This window comes from Terrapene carolina, unplaced genomic scaffold (genome assembly GCF_002925995.2).
Source record: "Terrapene carolina triunguis isolate 2854851 unplaced genomic scaffold, T_m_triunguis-2.0 Scaffold42, whole genome shotgun sequence".
Lineage (NCBI taxonomy): Eukaryota > Metazoa > Chordata > Testudines > Emydidae > Terrapene > Terrapene triunguis.
The window spans coordinates 41,920,567-41,942,151 of record NW_020664393.1 but is presented as its reverse complement, the minus strand read 5'-3'; the positions used below and the strand labels follow the sequence as shown (position 1 = coordinate 41,942,151).

At 38.6% G+C, this 21,585-nt stretch overlaps 1 protein-coding gene across 1 annotated transcript in view; it reads left to right on the top strand.

The window, feature by feature from the left end:
- Positions 1-20,976, top strand: part of LRRC1 (leucine rich repeat containing 1) — a 112,607-nt gene extending 91,631 nt beyond the window's left edge. The window contains exons 10-14 of the mRNA XM_024220823.1: positions 3,183-3,266; positions 13,551-13,666; positions 14,527-14,699; positions 16,803-16,939; positions 19,427-20,976. Of these exons, the coding sequence (XP_024076591.1) occupies positions 3,183-3,266; positions 13,551-13,666; positions 14,527-14,699; positions 16,803-16,939; positions 19,427-19,585 (669 nt within the window). The 3' untranslated portion in view covers positions 19,586-20,976. The remainder of the gene's footprint in view (positions 1-3,182; positions 3,267-13,550; positions 13,667-14,526; positions 14,700-16,802; positions 16,940-19,426) is intronic.
- Positions 20,977-21,585: the final 609 nt, after the last annotated feature.

The window sequence follows — 21,585 nt, the reverse complement described above, 5'->3', positions numbered from 1 at the left end:
TAGGGCTGTCAATTAATCACAGTTAACTCACATGATTAACTCAAAAAAAAATTAATTGCAAAATTAATCGAGATTAATCGCAGTTTTAATCACACTGTTAAACAATAGAACACCAATTGAAATTTATTAATTATTTTGGATGTTTTTCTACATTTTAATATATATTGTATTCTGTGTTGTACTGAAATCAAAGTGTATATTATTTTTTATTACAAATATTTGCACTGTAAAAATGATAAACAAAAGAAATAATATTTTTCAATTCATCTCATACAAGTACTGCAGTGCAATCTCTTTATAGTGAAAGTGCAATTTACAAATGTAGAATTTTTTTTTGTTACATAACTGCACTCAAAAACAAAACAATGTAAAATTTTAGACCCTGCAAGTCCACTCAGTCCTTCTTCTTGGTCAGCCAATTGCTGAGACAAACAAGTTTTTTTTTTTTTTTACATTTACAGGAGATAATGCTGTCCTCTTCTTTTTTTACTGTGTCACCAGAAAGTGAGAACAGGCAGTTGCATGACACTTTAGTAGCCGGCATTACAAGGTATTTACGTGCCAGATATGCTAAACATTCGTGTGCCCCTTCATGCTTCGACCACCGGTCCAGAGGACATGCTTCCGTGCTGATCACGCTCGTTAAAAAAATAATGCATTAATTAAATTGGTGACTGAACTCCTTGGGGGAGAATTGTATGTCCCCTGCCCTGTTTTACCTGCATTCTGCCATATATTTCATGTTACAGCAGTCTCGGATGATGACCCAGCACATGTTGTTGTTCATTTTAAGAACACTTTCACTGCAGATTTCACAGAACGCAAAGAAGGTACCAATGTGAGATTTCTAAAGATAGCAACAGCACTCGACCCAAGGTTTAAGAATCTGAAGTGCCTTTCAAAATCTGAGAGGGACAAGGTGCGGAGCATGCTTTCAGAAGTCTTAAAAGAGCAACACTCCAATACAGAAACTATAGAATCTGAACCACCAAAAAAGAAAATCAACCTTCTGGTGGTGGCATCTGACTCAGATGATGAAAATGAACATGCTTTGGATTGTTATCGAGCAGAATCAGTCATCAGCATGGACGCGTGTCCTCTGGAATGGTGGTTGCAGCATGAAGGGACATATGAATCTTTAGCGCATCTGGCATGTAAATATCTTGCGACGCCGGCTACAACAGTGCTATGCGAACACCCGTTCTCACTTTCAGGTGACATTGTAAACAAGATGCAGGCAGCATTATCGCCTGCAAATGTAAACAAACTTGTTTGTCTTAGCGATTGGCTGACCAAGAAGTAGGACTGAGTGGATTTGCAGGGTCTAAAATTTTACATTGTTTTATTTTTTAATGCAGTTTTTTTTGTACATAATTCTACATTTGTAAGTTTAACTTTCATGATAAAGAGATTGCACTACAGTACTTGTATGAGGTGAATTGAAAAATACTATTTCTTTTGTTTTTTACAGTGCAAATACATGTAATCAAAAATAAATATAAAGTGAGCACTGTACACTTTGTATTCTGTGTTGTAATTGAAATCAATATATTTGAAAACGTAGAAAACATCCAAAAATATTTAAATAAAGGGTATTCTATTATTGTTTAACAGTGTGATTAATCGAGATTAATTTTTTTAATCGCTTAACAACCCTATTATATACATCTTTTACTTGAGTTAGCAGAGTTTATTGAACTGCAAGGAATAACTTGAGTAGTTTAGTAATAGGGGCTTGCTTCCCTGCCTGCAACTTTTTGGATAGGTGAAATGATCAGTATTCTTTTAGATAATAACAAGAATTGTTTATCTGCTGTGTGTAGGATAGGAGGAGGAAATTTTGGTTTTGCCCCAACAAACTCAACTGAGCACTTGTAATCCAGAAGGAGATGGCACTGGAGCCTGTATAAATACAAGAAATAACCTAATATCTTTGTCCGTGCCACAGTGTCCCAAATGAGAATTCATACTGAGTCTCAGATAGGGGAAGTAGATGATATCTGAAAGTGGCAGCCAGAATTTATACTGTATCTAGCTAAACAGATTCCCCAGTCTTTTACCTCTAACCACTGAAGGTTCTGACTTGACATGAAGGGAAGATTTATTCACTTACATGTTCATTTTAAAGTCTTTCATGATTAATAAGAGAATTGGAGAGCCTATTGTGTAGGAAGCTTTTACTTTGGCTTTGTCTACACATGAACATTCCATTGGAATAAGATAAAGTATGAATTTAAAATGAATTAACTGTTCCTGATTTAATTTGGTATGTTGATGCTCTTATTTCAGAATAGAGCATCCACACATGAATTTAAATTGGGAATAGCTCCCTGTGTAGACAAAGCTCCCCTTTGATGCCAACTACTGCTGGGCATATCTTGATAAGTAATAGTGGAGTCAAATTGCAGGCCCCACTGCTATGTGGTTGCTCTTTGTGTTACTCCCTGCTGTGTTAATCAATTGTTTCAGCCAGTCATTTAATGCTACACTTATTGAATGAAAATAAAATCTGAGGTTTAGGGTATGTCTACACTGTGAAGTTGTCGACAAAACTTTTGTCTTTCACGGGTACTTAAAAAAGCTCCCACCCCCGCCCCACGAGAGACAAAAGTTTTGCCAACGCAAGTGGCAGTGTCAACGCGGGTTTGTCAGCAGGAGCGCTCTCCTCCCGACAAAGCTAAAGCCGCTCATGGGGCTAGAAGTATTTTATTGGCAAAAGTGCCGACAGAGAGCATTTAAACGTGCTGACTTTTAGCGACAAGGCTGCGTCGACACAGCCTTGTCGCTAAAAGCTGCATGGTGTAAATAAGCCCTTAGTTACAGTGGGAACTTATTTGTTTTTCCGCTTCTTCAAAACTGCCTTCAAAAGGACACTTAAATAATGTATCTTCTACCTTGTGTATATGGTCATTTTAATACAAAGCTAACATGAGGAGTGCAGTTTAGTTAGAAGCTGAAGCAAACAACGGGCCAGTTCTGCCCTCAGTTACAACCCTGGAACTCCACTGAAATCAGTGGAGTTGCACAGTTGTGACTATGAATAGAATTAGTCCCTTATATGTAAACTTTTTGATTATAAAAAGGGCTCTGTCTCCTAGATCCTATTCCAAGTGAGGTAAAGTTTTTGTTTTGACACTGTGATCATAGAAAGCTTGTTCATGTGCCACTTTCTATTGAAACAGAAATTGCCGAAGAGCATTGGAAAACTAAAGAAGCTGAACAATTTGAATGTCGACAGAAACAAATTAATGTCTTTGCCCAAAGAGGTATGTCGTGTGCAGTTAACCATTATGATTACAGATAGTCTGTTACAAATAAAAATGGTGACTATAGCTACTTGTAGGAAGTAGAAAGCAGCTTTTGTTCTATGTGAATTACTAGAAAATATTCCTACCTAACAGGCTATGACCAAGGCTCTGTCTATTGGATTGCAGAGGCCTTGACAAAAGTAGAGGTGGTTTGGTTTCTAGTGAGTGGCCGGTATAATGGAACAAAAGGTCCAAGACCTAAATAGTTTCTTATAAACTGATATATGATTGTACATGTCAGACCCAGCACTACTTGAAGACAGGTTTTTAAGGTCTGGTTATAACTCAGTGCACTTGAACCAAGGTGTAATTTTTTTCTGCAGGTAGAATGACGATACCACAAGAAATCCTGATCTTTAAAGTTGTGGCTGGAAAGCACATGGGTGGTGGGGTGTTTTTTTGGATATGAGAGAGAAGAAATTATTTGGGGTGCTGCAATTTTGGGATCTTTGTTTTATGAAAGTCTCTACAGGCTGACTGTGTCATTAAACAGCCAGACCTAAAGCGGTGATTTGTGTAATACTCAGCTTAGCGATACCCTAGTTTTATAGCTGTGATCACTGGGGCTTCTTGCTCATCTTAAGCAGTGTATGAAGCGAAACAAAGGTAGACTAGGATTAAATGTAATGGTGGTCTGAGAAGTTGGTCTAGTTCATCAGTAAAACCTGGAAAGGTTGGTATTTCTGGGTTAGGCAGGGAGTACAATAGGGAGAGCCAGTGTGATGTCACTAAAGCATGGGACAGAGTTAAGAGGCCTGGATTCTAATGCCATCTGTGCTACTGATTCAGTGTGTTAATTCCCCCCCACACTCCTACCACTATGTAATTTAACTCTGCCTTCTGCCTCAGTTTCCCTATCTGTAGATAATTGGCTAAGCAAACCAAGATGCTACACTCAACTCGGCATGCATGTCCGTTTGTAACATAACTTTGGAACACTGCATCTAATCAATTCCAAAAATGTCAGGGAATGTTCTAGCTATCAATGGGCAGAACCCTTTTGTTTGGTTTTTGTTTTTGTTTTTTGTTAGTCTAATTTGCACCAAAAAATATCAGAAAAACCTGATTCAGAGGAAAATCAGAGTGCTCAGATTGCCTGGTGCTGCAGGCAGAGCAATCTCTTTGCTGCCCCCTGCTGCTGCCTACCCATATCAGAGGTAACAGCTAAGCTTGCTGCAGGGGGAGATTGTAGTCTGAACTAGCAGAAATAAGAGCTTTACAGGGAGAGTTTATTGGGGGAAGAAGGGAGGGGAGGGATAGGGACCAGGCGAGGTGAAGAACAACCTGGAGTGGAGGCCTGGGAAACAGCCAGGGTGGGACTGTGGTGGTGATGGAAGCAGAGACCTGGAGTGGATGGGGAAGTTGGGGGGGCAGGCAGGGATCCTGAGGTAAGTGGGGGAGGGGAAGTGAATTTGATGTTGGGGGGGCAAATCAGGGACCCACAAGATGGGAGTAGTGGTGATGAGGGAAGCCAGGAACCTGGGGTGGGAGGGAAACTGAGCCACGTGGTTGTGGAGTCAGGAGAAACAGAGATGGTGTTTGGAAAAAGGGGGACCACAGACCCTGGATTGGGGTGAGACAATGCTAGACCTGGCTAGGGGGAATGAGGGAGCCACACATAGACCTGGGTATAGTGGGAAATGCCATTGGGGAGGGCAAAGTGCTCTGGAACACTAATGCTGCGTAAGTGCGTTTGCTCCGTGCATGTTTTGCTAGCCCTTGAAACTTCAGGAAATGCAGTCTGTTACTTTCTGTTACAGATTGCTATTATAACCTTTCACCTCAAAGTCAGTGGTTTGAATTCAGAGTTGGTAATGGTAGCAAATGGAAAATAAGCTACACTCTTGGATCCATGTGGTAGCTTCTGCATTTGCTTCACTTGCTTTCATAAATAACATGTCACAGAAACCACCACCTAACTGCTGTGAATTAGCATCTGTGGCTGTCTCAGTTCTTTGTGCTTAGACAGACCAACGTGAATACCTTTTTGGATTCCGCTCCCCCCCAAAAAGACTTATGGAACACTAGTGTGGTCATGTGGAGAAGCTTGCTGTGCTGCTCATGCTATATGTGCTTGGGTAACAAACAATTCAGTTCCCTTAGTGTAGTACCCATCTTAACCACAAACACTAGCTTTAAGCAAAACGTAAGTGTTTTTTCTTATTTGTGGCACAAATTCATGATGTAAAAGTGTGTGTGTGGGGGGGGGAGGGGGAAGGTGAGGAGGGAATGAATGGAGATTCGTATGTTCTACAATTCTAAAAGAAAAAGAGTCTGAACCGCCTAGTAGGTGGTATGGCATATGCAGTATGCGGCCATGCAAACAACCCAGGCTCAGGAGTGGCTTCAGGGATACTGATAAAGTTGATTGCTACTCCAATGATGAATCTCATCATGGAGGAGATTCACTTGGTCTTTTGCTGGAAGATTCAGTGTCCACTTCCCTGCTGAATAAAACAATGTTGTTACAAATATTGAAGACATTTTCATTCACTCATGTTGGTAAGAGGAGGGAAGTATCCTGCTTGTGACTACTTAGTAGTGAGATTGTACTGTATTCATTACCACTTTCCCATTTATTCTCATCTCAAGCTGATTTTGATACAGAAGTTAAGCAAGGAGGTCTGAATGTTCACTTCAAAAACTGCCATTGGTGACTTGTTCCCTCTGTGTATTGAACTCAAGATGGCTGTCAGGATGGCATTGGGAAGATGGTGGTCTCTGACCTCTAAATGTCAATAGTCAAATGTGAACTGCTAAACACACGTGTTCTTCCCCTTCCCTTCCCAGCCCCCTAGAATTTCTTCCTGAAGCAGAGAGATAACTTACACCTGTGATGTCAGAAATTGTATTTGTTCTAATGAAATATATTGCTCTGGCAGAACTATGAATTGTAGTTTTTTAAACTTTATTTTAGGCACGGGGTTTGGGTAAACCTGTCAAACAAGTATTTATGTACTTATATCTATACACACTTGTAAAACCAGTGTTTCCCTACTGTAGTAAGGTGACATTGACACCTTATTACATAATTATGGTATGGTTCAAGATTATTCTGAACCTTTAGCATAATAATTCCTTAGATGTTTTCTGGTTCAAAGGTTCTTCTGAACCTGATGACAGTTCAGAATGTGAAAATGTTAACGATTGAACGGCTGCCAGATACTCAAGTCACTTGACAAGTCATGTATTCAATATCTGTATTTTGAAGATGATTCTGCTCTCATTGAAGCTAGTGGCAAAACTCTGACTTGAGGAAGAGCTGAATGTGTTTAAACTTGTTCATTATCACAAATGGTTTATTCCTTTAAACTTGAAAGACCTGCCCGGTGACTCCCTCTAACCCTAAATCCCATCCTGCGGTTAGAACATGAGTGAAACTAGTGTGCTGAACCACCTGTTTAGGATACTTTAAAGTATCCTAAATTGTGTAATTATGTGCTCATTAATGAGCCTGCATCATCTGCAGAATCTGATACCGAGAACTACCTTGCATAGTAAGTAGAGCTGGACAAAAAAAAATTTGTTGGAATGATTGTCTGTCTGACTGACTGAAAATACCCATTTTACAAAATCAATATTTTTCCTGGGAAAACTTCAGTTTTCCCTTGAGGGGAGAAATCAAAATGATAGTTTACCTGTTGCCCACTTTGAAGGCTCTTGTCAGTTTCTCTTTCTGCCTTCCCCCAGCCATCCAGCTGCTGGAGAAGCTGAGCATTGGGCTCTCTGGCTCCTACAGCGGTGAGGGGAAGCGGGAGGCTGAGTGTGCTGGAATCTCAGGCAGCCAGGCTGGAAGGCTCATGTCCGTTTCACTGGGAAGCTGGAAAATCCTGTTCAGTCTCCCAAAATAGCGTGTTTTTTTTAAATCCCTTCCCTTGAAATATTTATCCGTTTTGACTTTTCCACTCCAGTTTGGGATTAAAATTTGTTCCAAAAACATGAATTTTTTTTGTGGGAAGGGATTCCTATTTTCCAGACAACTATAATAATAACTAAACAAGTAAAACCTCTGGTGTGAATCTGTGGATTTGTTTGGGTAGCAGTTGTGTGTTTACTTTAAGGCCTTTAGTTTTACATCATTCAGTTTCAATAGTTCCTTTATTTCGTAAACTGGAATTGTAGGGTTTAACCCTTCAACCACAGCCACCTGGAATTCATGAGACTGGCAAGAGGTAAACCGAATTTGGGGCAGCTGAGACCAGGGCAGCACCATGTCAGAATTTGCAGTTGGAGTCAAGTCATGTAGAGGAAGCCCGCCTTTTCCTCTTGCACTGTTCTTCAGCCCACTACCCTTTCCCAGCCATGGCAGCACTAAAGGCCATGCTGCCCTTAGATGTCTGCCCCTGGTGTACTGTCTCTCAGGAGGAGAGTCTCAGCATGCAGCAGGTGATGATACCGTTGAGTCAGTATTAACAGAATTCCTGCATTATATCTTCAGTCTTGGGGCAGGGAAACCAACTGCTTCATACGCGTTCTCCCACCCTTGCCCTGTCCATTTCTTCCCACATGGATCCCTTGAGGGGAGAGGGGGAAATAAAGTGTCAGAATGGAAGGATGGGGGGGAAAGCTGCTTTGAAACACTTCTCTGCCATAGTTTTCTCCATCGATTTTTTTCCTCACCACACTGTGCAGCAGGAATGTAGAGCTATTGAAGCAGATGAGCCTCTTTCACGTATTGAGGTTTTTCATAATCCACTGAGACCTTCAGTCACAGCTCTATTAATGTTAATCAGGAAACTTCTTGAACCTTAAATGTGTGTTCTTGTTTATCAGAGGGACTCTTGTGCTTGGGCTGGGGTTCAAGACAAACCCTGACTTACTTCTTGCGTTTAAGTCAAATTTCTGGTTGTGTCACTCTAAATAGATGTGTGTAAAAATTTGAAATGTTATGAATATCTAAATATAGCTGTGACCTTTGTACTAAAATAATATTTTTGTGATGTTCAAAATGTTTTTTTTAAATGAGGAAAAACAGTTTTTGAGAGTAATACAAATACATGGAACACATTAGGGGAAAAACATAACAGACAAGTAACCAATACTCTATACTTAATATAATGAGTAATCAATAAAAGATGTGATAACATTAACAGTTAAATTATAGTTTTCTTATACTGATGAACTATTTTAAATCTTGAAGTACAATAGGATTGTCTCCATTTGGTTAGTGGTTCAAGCAGCTACCAGATTTCCTTGGTTCCTTTAAAAAATTCAGTAGATACTGCAGCACCACCTCAAAGAGTTTACAGTCACTTAGGGTACGTCCAGACTATCCGCCATATCAGCGGGTAGCGATCGATTTATCGGGGATCGATATATTGCTTCTCGTTAAGACGTGATATATCGATCCCCGAACACGCTCCCCATCGACTCCGGAACTCCACCAGAGCGAGCGGCAGTAGTAGAGTCGACGAGAGCCACGTCCGTCGATCCCGCTCCGTGAGGACCCAAGGTAAATGGATCTAAGATATTTCGACTTCAGCTACGCTATTCACGTAGCTGAAGGTGCGTATCTTACATTGATTTCCCCTCCCCCCCCAGCGTAGACCAGCTGTTAGAGGCAATAAAGGCGAGTCTCATCTTACGCTGGGGTTACGTTCCGCTGTCAGCGCGTAAAGCGAAAATCGCGTATAGTCAAAATTACATTGAGTGTAATGGCGGGCGGAATCACCCGCACTACAGGGACAGTATTTAAATTATTTTTCTTTTTTGTTTGTTTTTGTTTTTGTCGACCGCGCAAAGCTGAATTCGCGTATGTTAAATGCGTATAAGATGAGACTTGCCTGTACACTTCAAGCAAAGTGACAAAGGTAGTAAGAGTTATGTCATGTTAGTTCCATCTCTTTTTAAATTGTCCCAACTGATATGATTATAATTTACTCCTGCTGTATTGTTCATAAGAAAAGAAGTGAGCCTCCAGGATGGATATAAATGAGGAGAGGGTAATGGCTTTGCAGACCAGTTCAAGAAGGGCATTCCAAGTTGCAGGGGAGGAGTGGGGAGGAAAAGAAGCAGACAAATGGAGCCTTGAGGTTTGCAAAATTTGCAGAGGAGTAGCACAAAAAAGATTAAGTAAATGAATAAGGAAAAGTGAGTGATGCAGGGCCTTAAAGGATAAAATCAGAGTCCATGATGCAATAGGGAAGGGGAGAGCCACTGGAGACATGAAAAGTCAAGAGGAAGTGGTGTGGCTGTATATTGGTAGTGGGTGAAATGGTTGTCAAGTAAGCGAGAGGCTGCAAGAATCAAGACTGGAAATGATCAGGGCATGAGTGAGAGAACATTCTTGTGGAGGAAGACACGGCAAAACATGGACATATGTTGAGAATGAGATAAAAGTTGCAGATGATCCCCAAGTTGTGAGATGAAGGATGGTGGTTGACTGACTGGGAAAGGAGGAAGAGTGGGAGAATTTTGTGGGAAAAGATAGAGCTCTGCTTTAATCATGTTAAGCTTTTAATTAATGGTGACATATCTGGTAGAAGATGTTGGAGAGAAATGGCAACGTGCAGTTGAGCAGACATGGAAAGATCAGTGGTGGGCCGAGATGAATTATCAGCATAGAGATGAGAGCTGAAACCATGGAAGTAGAAAGAATCGCCCATGGCTGAGGTTTAAAGGTCATCCACAGTGGGATAAGGGAAGAGCAGTTACTGCTGGAAGACCAGTCAGATTTAGGAAAACCAAAAAAGCCAAGTGAAGAGTTTCCATGTTATCCAATGCAGTGTATTTTCTGGAACACTTGCATTTTAATGTACATAACGAGCGTGTATGTAATTTTTTCTTAATCCTAAACACTTAATTTTCTTATCAGATGTAGGCTGCAGAACTATCAATCTTAAGGGTCTGGTATCTTATTTTAAACATATGTAATTCAACCTTATAAATTGCCATCTTTCCAGCTGGGTTGATTTTATTTGTTTTTTGTCTTTAATTTTTTTTTTATTTTTAAAAGGAAACAGACAAGCGATATAACATGGCTGTTATGCAAGTCTGTTGACCTAGAAACTTGTTTTTATAGTACTAATATATATTTTCTTATGTTATGTTTAGTTGTGTGTAGGATATACTTTAAAATTGGTTATGTATCCGTATTTTCCATGGTGTATAGTTTAGTAAAGACAGTTTTAAAAAAAATGTCCTCGCTTTAAGTGGCCCCAATTCAACAGAGCACTGAAGTGTGCACTTTCCTCAGATGAGTAGTCCCATTAAAATCAATGAAGTCCATATTTAAAGTTAAGTATGTGCTTAAACGCTTTGTGGAATGAGGTCCAAACTGTTATATATTTAGCGTATATGTAATGGTTTGAATATGTGTTTGAAATTGTACATAATAGATGTTGCCAAACCAACAAAGGCATGGCCTGAGTCCCTGGCTCTTTGTCAATTAACGACGGGCAGCCAAGTAAAGTACAGTGTTCTGGTATTGCATTACTTCATAGTGGGCACAGTGACATTATTTTTCTTTCAATATGCTATTTAGTACATGCAGTCTACTTCCACGGCTTTTGTGTTTTGGTCCTGGAGTCTTCCTACAATGCTGGGTGGATGCATTCTTTTCTTGACATAGTAGCAAATACTTATCTTCCAAATGACCCATTTATCCTGTCATACAGTCTTCTCCTAACATTAATTGCTCAATATATGCTGTCTCCCCCACGGAAGAACATAGTTTCATAAACAGCTTCCAGTATTTTGTCTGTGTAATTTTTTCTTTTGAAATACAAATGGTCTGGACTTGAGTTAAAACTTTTATTAGACTATGTTCTGATGAATAGCTCATGATAAAGTAATTGAAGGCAGCAGCAACCACGTGAATTTTGGCAGTCTTTAGGGGAGATGGGATTTATGTTTTGTCTCCATTTTTAGCATAGTGCAGTCCATCCAGTATAGATGATGAAGAATAAATCAAATGAATGTCTCTTGTGTTTTCTTAATTGTTAGCTGCTTGGAAAATTGAGTCAGGTAAATTTGTAACCTTTTAAATATTATTCAGTCCACAGTTGCTCTATTACCTCTCATTTAACTGCTTTAAATGCATGATGACTCAAACCAGCTGGCTCCACTGCACATTTTTCATTGTCACAGTATAGACATTTCCAGCTTACTAGGGTATCCCAACAGGGCTGCATGGCTTTTTCTGTTTGTCTGGCAAAATTGTTCAGATCCTCATGCTCCCAAGATTGAATTACTCAAACTTCATTCATAGAAAAACAAACACTTTGTGTATGGTGAGTCATCACTTGCCAGCTCATCTAACATTCACTAACTGTAGCTGTTGTCCTCACAGCTCCTCATATTAGACGCACCAATTAGACACTGAATAGATTTGTTTTTTTTCTAGATGGCACCTCATATGCTGTGAATTTGTCAAGACAACTTAATTAAGAATTTGAGTGAGTGGTCACTTGATGCTGCCAAGAGGTGGTGAAATAAAGTAATTAGCAGAAGAATTGTAATTTTAAAACTTTTGCCTATGCTTTCAATGCCAATTTCTAGTATAGTTAAATACTGCATTCTTCCATGAAAATATATGTAAAGGTAGATGAAGGCAGAGGATGTTTGTTTTGGATAGGTTTTTTTAATCCAATATGTTAAACCCTTTTGTTTATCAAGAAGAAAGGGAATAGTGGGTTAAATGCATATTATCAAAACATATTATTTTGGATGGGAAGATTTAACACACAACTAAATTTTAGATGTCTCTTTTTATTATTGTCTAGCTTTGGCCAAGGTAGAACTTGCTCTAATAGCTAGTTGGTACTAACACAAAATCTTTGATTGCGGATCCTCAAATTACTTAAGAGCTTTGAATGTTGTTTGTAATGCAAGAACCGTATTGCTTACAAAGGAGCCTACTCTTTTAGCAAGAGAGTGGGGTTGTTGGTGGTGCTGACTACAGAAAACACTTCATATTGAAGAGAAAGGGGAGGCATCCTGTATAATATAAATTATATGTTGTTAGCTTGAGAGAGAGAACAATAATTAAATAATAAAATATTATTAAACTGCTTAAATTGTGTGTGTGTGTGTGTGTGTGTGTGTGTGTAAAAGGAGTCTTACTTTTTAGACTAGGATCCACATCAATTGCTTTTGCTTTTACTAATGCAGTCAGGTTTTAAATCAACTTGATCTGAAAGTTTCAAAAGGCTTCTGATATTTTGGTCGAATACACGGATTAAGGGGAAAGAAATCTACTTTAAGAGGGATTTTTGTTCATTTTTTAAAAGGATGCGAAATTAGCAATACTGCTTTGTGAACATATATAAGATTAGCAACCCTGAGGTAAGTAAGGTTCTCATCTGAAGGAAAACAACCAGTCAGTTGCATGAAGAAGCTTTCTGCTGGGTGAATTCAGTAACCTCAGTACTCTTGTTATCAGTAGTTGCCATCCAGAGCAAAGGTCACTGAAGCTGGATTTTACCAATTTAATGCTATTTTTAACTATGCATTTTATGTGAAAATGTATTTTGCATTGAAGTCAGGGTGTAGAAACTTGTCTGTGATGAACAGAGAATACATTACCCATGTGGAATGCTGTGGATTGAGGTTAGCTTAGTTAGCAGGGTGGAGGGAGGAAGATGATCACATCTGGAAAAAGGCTGGAGGCAGAGGATATTAGAGTAGATTGGGCAGCTTGTATGGGAAAGAGGGGTTGAGTTTTGGACACATCTAATAAAACAATGGTGCCCCATGTTTGAGCTATACCAAAGACATTTGTAAGATGTTACTTTTTCTCAGACTGTTGCTAGTTGCTGACTCTAGTGACCGCAATCTCAACAAATGTTAAGAGCTGGCTGGTTTATTTAACATTTTATATTGCCCAGAGCTCTGTTGTGCTTGATGAGGTACAAAAACAATCCAAGAATGTTAACATTGAAATATAAGGTTAGAAAAGGTTGAGGGGTAAAAACTAACACTTGCTGGGAGAAGCATACAGGTGACCTGTGCAGCTAATTGGTCGTGAGGCTGAAGGCAGGAACAGGTGAGGCTGAATCTTGACCTCTTTGGTTCTGAATAATGAAATTTATAGTTTTACAAGCTTATTGTTCATGAAAGTACTAAAAGAGACTGGCTAGAGATCTCTTCTTATCTCATTAATATTGTCTCATTAATTTGCAGTCTGTGACTTGAAACCATTATAATTTGAATGTGCTGTGACATCTTGTGCGATCTATGCGACATGCCTTTCTTACAATATGGTTCTGCAACAAAAATAGTTTTCCTCTCTTTTTAATATAGATTGGGGGGTGCTGCAGTCTTAATGTCTTTTCTATGCGTGACAACAGATTATCTCGAATTCCCTCTGAGATTTCACAAGCCACTGAACTGCATGTCCTGGATGTAGCTGGAAACAGGTGAGAGATTTTTATAGTGTCCTGTTGCTGTAATGGTTTTGCTTCATACTCAGTCAAGACATGTAGATTAGATGTCTTAGAATGAAGCAACAAAAAAAGCTTACACTCCAATTTCACTAGTCCCAATACTTTGAAATTGGCAATATGTTCCTGCCCTCTGGCCAAATGTAGTTCCAAACCCTGCCAATACTGAGCACACGTATGTGTGTCAAAGCTACCTTTGTGACAAATACACATAAAAATATAGGATTTCAATCATGACTTTCAGGTTTTCTTCAGCCAGAAACAGAAAAGTCTCCTAACTTTTTCACTTCATGTACTTCTGACTTTAAATTAAAACAAAGAGATCTTGGCTTCAAGTGAAGTCTGGTGAATTGATGCATTAATGCCAGCTGATCCTTCTGAATGGGGAGTTTGACAATCAAGTTAATCGTATAAATGTTACTTTTTTATCTGCATAAAAGCTTGGCTTACTGATCTCATGTCATGCAGTGGTGTTTTGGGTTCATTTATTTGTTAATTTTATTGTTGCACAAATAAAGGCCCAAAGTAGAGCCCCATTGTGGTCAGCACTGTACACACACACACACACACACACACACACACACACACACAATGAAAAGACATTCCCTGCTCCAAATTACATCTAAGCATAAAGAGAAAACGCTAAGTAGAACAGGCCGGGGTACCGGGTATAAAATGAGATGGTTAGCCAGTTCGTTGAGTCATCTCTCTTTTTACTTGAAATCAAATCATATGCACGTGTGCAACTGGTTCACCGCCTAGTTGGGCAGGTTGATTTATTAAGTCTCTTAGAAACTGGCCTGAAATTTCAGACTTTCCATTTCTTTTTAAATTAGGCTGATACATCTTCCTCTGTCGCTGACTTCCTTAAAGCTGAAGGCTTTGTGGTTGTCTGATAACCAGTCCCAACCTTTGCTGATGTTCCAGACTGACACAGATCCTGAAACAGGAGAGAAAATTTTAACATGTGTGTTACTTCCTCAAATGCCTTCTGAGCCCAGTTGCCAAGGTATGGTATACTTTGAAAAACATTTCTACATACAGCAGAACTGTCATCTTAAAAATCTACTGTCTCACATCTTTCTCCCACAGCATTGTGCAAAAAGCTTTAGTTTATCATTTTTGTTAAAAAAAAAAAAATCCGTTAATCATTGGTAACAGATAACATTTTAGTTGTTCACCATTAAAGAACTTCTCTTCTGCCTTTCACTATTCACTGTCTCAAAAGATTTTAACTCTAGTGGGTAAGTTGGTAAGTAAATTGACTTACCCTCCCCTCTACATCAGTTATATAAGCATGAATTTATTTAATTAAAATACAAAGTAAGTAAGCATAATAATCTTGTTACCCCTAAAATCCATGAGAGCTCAGTAGTGGAGCCCATGTGTACAAAGTAGATATCTGTTTTTCAAACTTGTGTATGTGGCTATGGAACAGAGTTGGAAGGCTGAAGGTTGAAAAGCTCTGAGTCTTGACTCGAAAGATCAAGGTGAGTTAATTGCAGATGTTGTAAAAAAAAATAGGCATTATCATCCCTAGAATGTCACCTTCCTGTCAAAAAGGGGGCAACAGGCTTTCTCTCAAATGTAAATAATGTGCAGTAACTTTGTATTGCAGTTTTAAAAGAATAGGTGAGGGATTGGTGGGGTCAGTTAAATTACGAACTCTCTTTCGCTTTGTTCCCTCATGTGTAGCTAGTTCCTTAAGGGCTCAGTTGAGTCTTTAGAATCCTTTGTATTGGTTGCTGGGTTGCCACTTTTGTGATAACCCAATATCTGAAGGTTCAGATATGCCCACAAAGGTACCAGCTGTTTATTGGTACTCAGATACTGTGGTGATTGGGGACACACGAGAAGCTCAGTGTTGTCAGTTCTCACCATTTTATTGTGATTCTCTATATTTGATGTTTGTCTTAAAGGCCAATGCCAAGAGTCAGGTGGATTTCATGAGAATCTATTTAATTTAAAAACAAAAACAAAAAAACCTCAACCCCTTTAGTGCCCATAGTTGCAGAGACAAAGATTGAAAATGTGAATTCTAAAATATCAAAAACCAGAAGGCAAATAAAGCACCAAGATCTTATTTGTTTGGCTTAAAAATCATGATTTTAAAAAAATCTCATGTTATGATTTTTGAGAGCCTGGCTGATTTTTGAAAACTTGGGGGTGGCAAGAGTGGAACCTAGATAGGCTGATCAGAGAAGGGGGGTCACTGATAGGAAACTGGGTGGCAGCCAAGACCACAGTCCTTACATAAACAAAATAAGTGTTGTGGGTCCAGCTTCTTGGCTTACCAGCCGCTGTCTCATCCACTTGTTTAACATGACATCATGTCAGCCAATAACAGACCGTTGATAAATGCTGTGCTGTTGCCTATTGATTAGCTAGAAACCTTTTGGCTCATTTCTTAGTCAGCCAGATTGTTAATCCAAAGCTGTAGAGTGTATGTGTTTGGTTAAAACTATATATTCCTTTGTGATGAAGGCAGTTCTTCCATTAACAAGCAATCTTTCTCTTCTGTCAAAAATAAAATTGCTTGCCTAAGTGAGTGGTCAGTAGAATTTTTGCATGGGATAAGTAGGTAATAATTAGGGCTTCTAATTTTCAGTTTTAGCTGATAACCCCCCCAATACAAAAAAATGAAATTGGTGTTTATTCAATAAACACTGGAAAAATGCCAGAAGTGGTTACTTGTACTTAAGGGCTTGTCTACATGGAATACTAATGCAGACAAGGGTGTGATGTCTAAAATTCACTAACATGTTGCACATTAATTGGCCTGTATAGAGGTGGTGGTGTGCACTAAAGGTTCCCTAGTGCATTTTAATGTTGTGCTGTTTGAAACAATGCGAAGTTAAAGTGCACTAGGTAACATTACCAAGAGATTACTCCTTACAGTAGGATACATTGTAACAAGTAATGTAATTAGTAATGTATATTATATACAAAGATCCCCAAAACCCACCCAATTTTTGGACATCTACATAAAAGTTAAAAATTACTAAAAACAAACCCTGCAAAATGAAATTAATTAAACCCCAACGTCCTCATAATATATGTTAACATGTTCTTTCCTGAGAAGGTTCAGCTTTGTTTGTTTCCATTATAACAGATAACCTGCCCCGATGCGGTGCATTTGAGAGCTTGGTAAATGAAATGTCAGATGAAACCTGGAATGAGCGTGCAGTAAACAGAATCAGTTCAATCCGCTTTTTAGACGATGAAAAAGATGAAGAGGATAACGAAATGGTACGTTTCTCAAACATACGCTATTACACATGTAGTAACTAAAATGCAAAAGAGTAAAAAGTGTTTGAACTGTCTACATCTTGCCTTAAACATTCCAAGTTTTAAACAGTAGTAGCAGATTTTCTGTATTTATAGCAGAGCTGTTAAATATTGGTTTTATAGTGGTTTAAAAAGGCTTTTTAAATTTGGTATTGTTTATCTGCTTAAATCAAATACAACTTTCAGTTCTGCTAAAACAAGACTCTCTTACTGTGAAAATTTTAGTCTGTTTTTTTCTTTATTTCTTTAGCATGGTTCCTTCCAGTTTTCCAAAAGCAGGATAGGAGTAGGGTCTTCTTCTGCTCTGTGGAAGGTGTAAGCCTTGGACCCTATGTCCTTTAGGCAGTAACTTTGAGTTATTACACTCTGATATGGGTCCACATTGAGTTTTCTACCCCCCCCGCCCCGCCATCATGTTTGTCTTTCCCCCACTTTCATTACCCCTCCTTCATCTCATGACCATATGTATCGATACCAACATAGTGTCCATAATCAGATGGCATGTGGCACATTGGTGCATGCTGTTTCCCACCCAAATGAAGAAGGGCTATTGGGAGCATCTGTCACTGTACTTATGAGATCTCCATTAAATGGTCATTTCATACTCCCTGAAAATCAAAAATTTGAGGTGGTCTTTGAAATAAAGCCTTCTTCTGTAATGGCTTTGCTTCACTAACAGCAGCTACATGTAAATATTGAGACTTTTAGAGCCAAATTTTCCACAGACCTCTCAATGTCCCCCAAAACTTGCTGATTGTACCAATTTTGCATGCAGATTTTCAGAGGCATGCTGAAGTCTTAGCCTTCAGCTTAATTTGAAGTGAGCCTCAAAACACAAATCTAAAAAAAATCTCCAAACATGGGGATTTTCAGATCTGTACTCTAACTCAAGAACATCTTAGATATAACACTCCAGATGTGCTAGCAGTATGGCTTTATTCTGAAGAGTGACTTTGAAACAGACAGTATTTTTTGCATATCAGATATGCTCATTTTACAAGTATACAGATGTGTTTTTCCTTACTACCAGCCCTGTACACTGAACTAGGGATCTGACAAGCTAGGGTCCATCCTTCTCAGAACCAGGAGTAAAGGATTTAGCAGATCAGATTAGTCCCTCTGACATCTGTGCCAACTGTGATTGCCTCCTATTGGTTTCCACAGGTGTAGCTGATGGAAATTTAGTAAGCAACTTTTGGGAATGCACAAGGGGGAATATAATCTAGTTTACTTTCCTTCAGTTGTGTCATTTGTACAGAGCTAACTGGAGTAAAAAGTAGTAAAACTAAATTTGGTCACTGAAGGCAGCATGTGACTGGGGCAGCACACAGCAGAACTGCATTTTGAATAAGGTGTCACTTTTCATAATTGAACCACATAAAGTTGTGAAATAAGAATCTTTAAACCCTTAAAACTTCCACCTCTTATTATTGATCCACTTGTAATGAACTGGGAACAGCAGGCACTTTGAAACACTATTAAAAATTCAAGTGCAGGACATTACTTGGGGATTTAGAGACTGCCCTGAAGCAGTCCACTTTTGATATGGGGGGGGGGGGAATTCATTTTTGTGATCTAGTCAAAAGTGTTTTATTCAGCTAGTCATTAATTTCCAATGTATGCCCCTTATAGTTCACTAGTGCTACTGTAATAATATAAATAGTACACAAAACACTTCCTTTAAAAATTACATATATATGCACCTGCACACACATTCATGCTGTTATACTTAGTGCGGTATAGATTTTTTAAAAAGAAAATTAAAAGCTAATTCACTGGTTATCCAAATTATGCAAGTAAATTATCTTTCCATTTAGCTTTTGTCAACTTTCCTTGCACATATGCCAACATAAGGCATATCCTTCTCTAGCAGATAGTACAGAATTACCGAAAATAAACTATTGGAATGTTCCCTCTCTTTCCCTCCAAGTTCCTAGTGTCTATTTGGCAAAACATAATCTAATCCATGTCTTGGTGATGGAAGGAGAGTAGAACATCACACAAACATTTATTTGGCAATATAGAGAGACACCACAGAGAGGTGCTGTGGGATTTTTCAAAAGCATCTGTTTTGTTTGGTTAATGGAATTAATTCCTAAATCACTTAGGCAGTTTTGAAAATCCCATATAGTTCTTTCATGGAGACCCCCCACACACACACACAATTGGGAACTGTTTTTCAACGTCTGTTGATGTAGATTTTCAAATTAACAGGTCATGTTAGGGAAATTCTGTGCCCAGAGTCTGTTCTCCCCCCATCCTCAAAAAAGACCTCTTTCACTGACTACATCAACAAGCAGCTATGAAATTAACATATCTTGAAATTAACATTATGATTTTTTAAAATCATGTTATAACTAATATTTGGTATTAAACGCTAAAACCTTGAAAGTGTGCGTGTTTCAAAAAGACAAAAGCAAAACCGTTTACTCCACTGTTTGTTTTTAGAGAACACTTCTAAGGCGAGCCACTCCACATCCTGGAGAGTTAAAGAACATGAAAAAGACAGTGGAGAATTTACGGAATGATATGAATGCTGCTAAAGGACTGGATTCAAACAAAAACGAGGTCAATAATGCCATTGACAGAGTGACCACTTCTGTGTAGAGTTTCATCTCCAGGTTTTACCTCCTGTGTCTTCCCCTGCTGTTGAAATGTTCCTGTCGTCTTCTGGGATGTCATTCAGCCCCCTTTGTTTTTAACCAGAACCTGATTCATCATCTCCTTGTATGTGGAAGGTGCTGATCACTGGAAGAAAGTGCCTTATCTCAGCCAGGCATTGAACCAATAATCTCCAAATCAATATTGTACTTTTAATAGTTTAGTTTGTTTTTAATAAATAGAGTACACTACTGTATAGGTAGTGCCATATTTTTGTCTTACATGTGGGGAAATATGATTTTTCCTAAGTGCTGGGGTATCTTCTTCCCAGTTGCTAGATATGCTGGTGAGAAATATAGTTTTATGTGGAAAATGAATACATTTTTACTCTTTGGCAGCTCAGATGGTGTAAATTTTAAAATTTTGTATAGGAGTTTCATAACAAAATGGTGTATTTCATTTTTAAAAAGAAATTTATCTTAATCGGTACATATTTTAGTATTTGTGGAAGAGAACGTGAGTTTCATGGACAGTTGTATTCATTTGTTGTTTGTACTGCCCACTTGTGCCTTAATGTGTTTTGTATGTCAGACTAGTCTTAAAAGAAAACAGAATCCTTGGGCAGAGCAAGGTTAAAACAATGGTGCCTGTTTGGAAGTGTTCATTTCAAGCAGTAATTAACTTTTGGGGTATTTTACAAAAAAGGAAAACTGATGTTTATATCACAGGATTCAAATTTGTGAAGCATAACTGTTTATTTTATTGTATGCTGAGTTGAGATTAAATGACCAGACTGCTACTGTTTATTACACAATGCACTCACACTTTAACTTAATCATAAGGAAACCTCTTGTTTTGGATGCAATGATGGATTGCAGTCAATAGAAACTCATGCTCCCACTTTTAAAGTTGAATGTGCCATTTGTAAAATAAACAGAACAAAATGCACACTAGACTTTCAGAAGCACAGTATGAAACTAGTTTTATGTATGACACAAGAAGAGTGATATTCTTTTAAAGTGCTTTGCAGGTTTTATATCTATATATAAAACCCCAATAAAATAAAAATATGAAAGCTTCAGTAGCTTTTTATTGTATCATTAAAATTGCTATGATAAATATTAGAATTGACTTTATCTGTACATTTTATTGTGCTACATCTTAAATTAGTGAACACTGGCTTATTAAGTTAAGTAAACTCTGTTAAACTGAATGTAATACTGTGGAAAGTACCAGATGTAACATACTTTGGAGAAAGTAGTCTCTCAAATGCAGTGCAAGTACAACATGAACAGGTGCATTGTAAGGTTTCTCACATTGTCACTGTCAATGTTCCTGGACTGTGGCATACAGATGAGACCAATTGTCTCCATATATATTAAATTCTTGGAATCTCTGCTGAGACTTGAAACAATGTTGTCAGTTTTGATTGTATCTACATTGTGTGTCTGTGTCCACTAGGAACTGGGCCAAGACTGCTAACTTATCCCATGTAGACAGCTGAATAGCCTTTAGGTTCAGAACAAAGGTTTAATATACCTAATGGGTTCAGATGCAAGTCGATAACTGAAATGAACAGACTCAAATTGGATCAAAATAAATGTGTTACTTCTTCAAGTAAGTCCCTCAGCACATAATCATTTGGAACTAAACCTTCTTGTAAACATTTGAATGTTTGAAAGGAAGACTTGAGAAACTTACAGCAAGGAAATTTTGTCCAGTATATATTGTTAGGAAGAATATTTTGAAGGCCAAAGAAACTGGCAATTTTCCTCTAGCAGTCACAGAAAGGGGAGCGGGTGTGGCAGGCAGAAACAATAATAGAATTTCTTCAAGTAGATGCAGCTGTGTATTCTACTTAGGTGTGTGCACATCCAGTGGACTGGCACCAGAGAACTTTGCCCAGCAGTACCTGTAGGGGAGGTGTTGACAGCCCTATCCCTTCCCCTAGCCATACAAGGGCAGCACTGCCCTGACCCCCTCAGTCCCTGTTTTCAGTGACTATA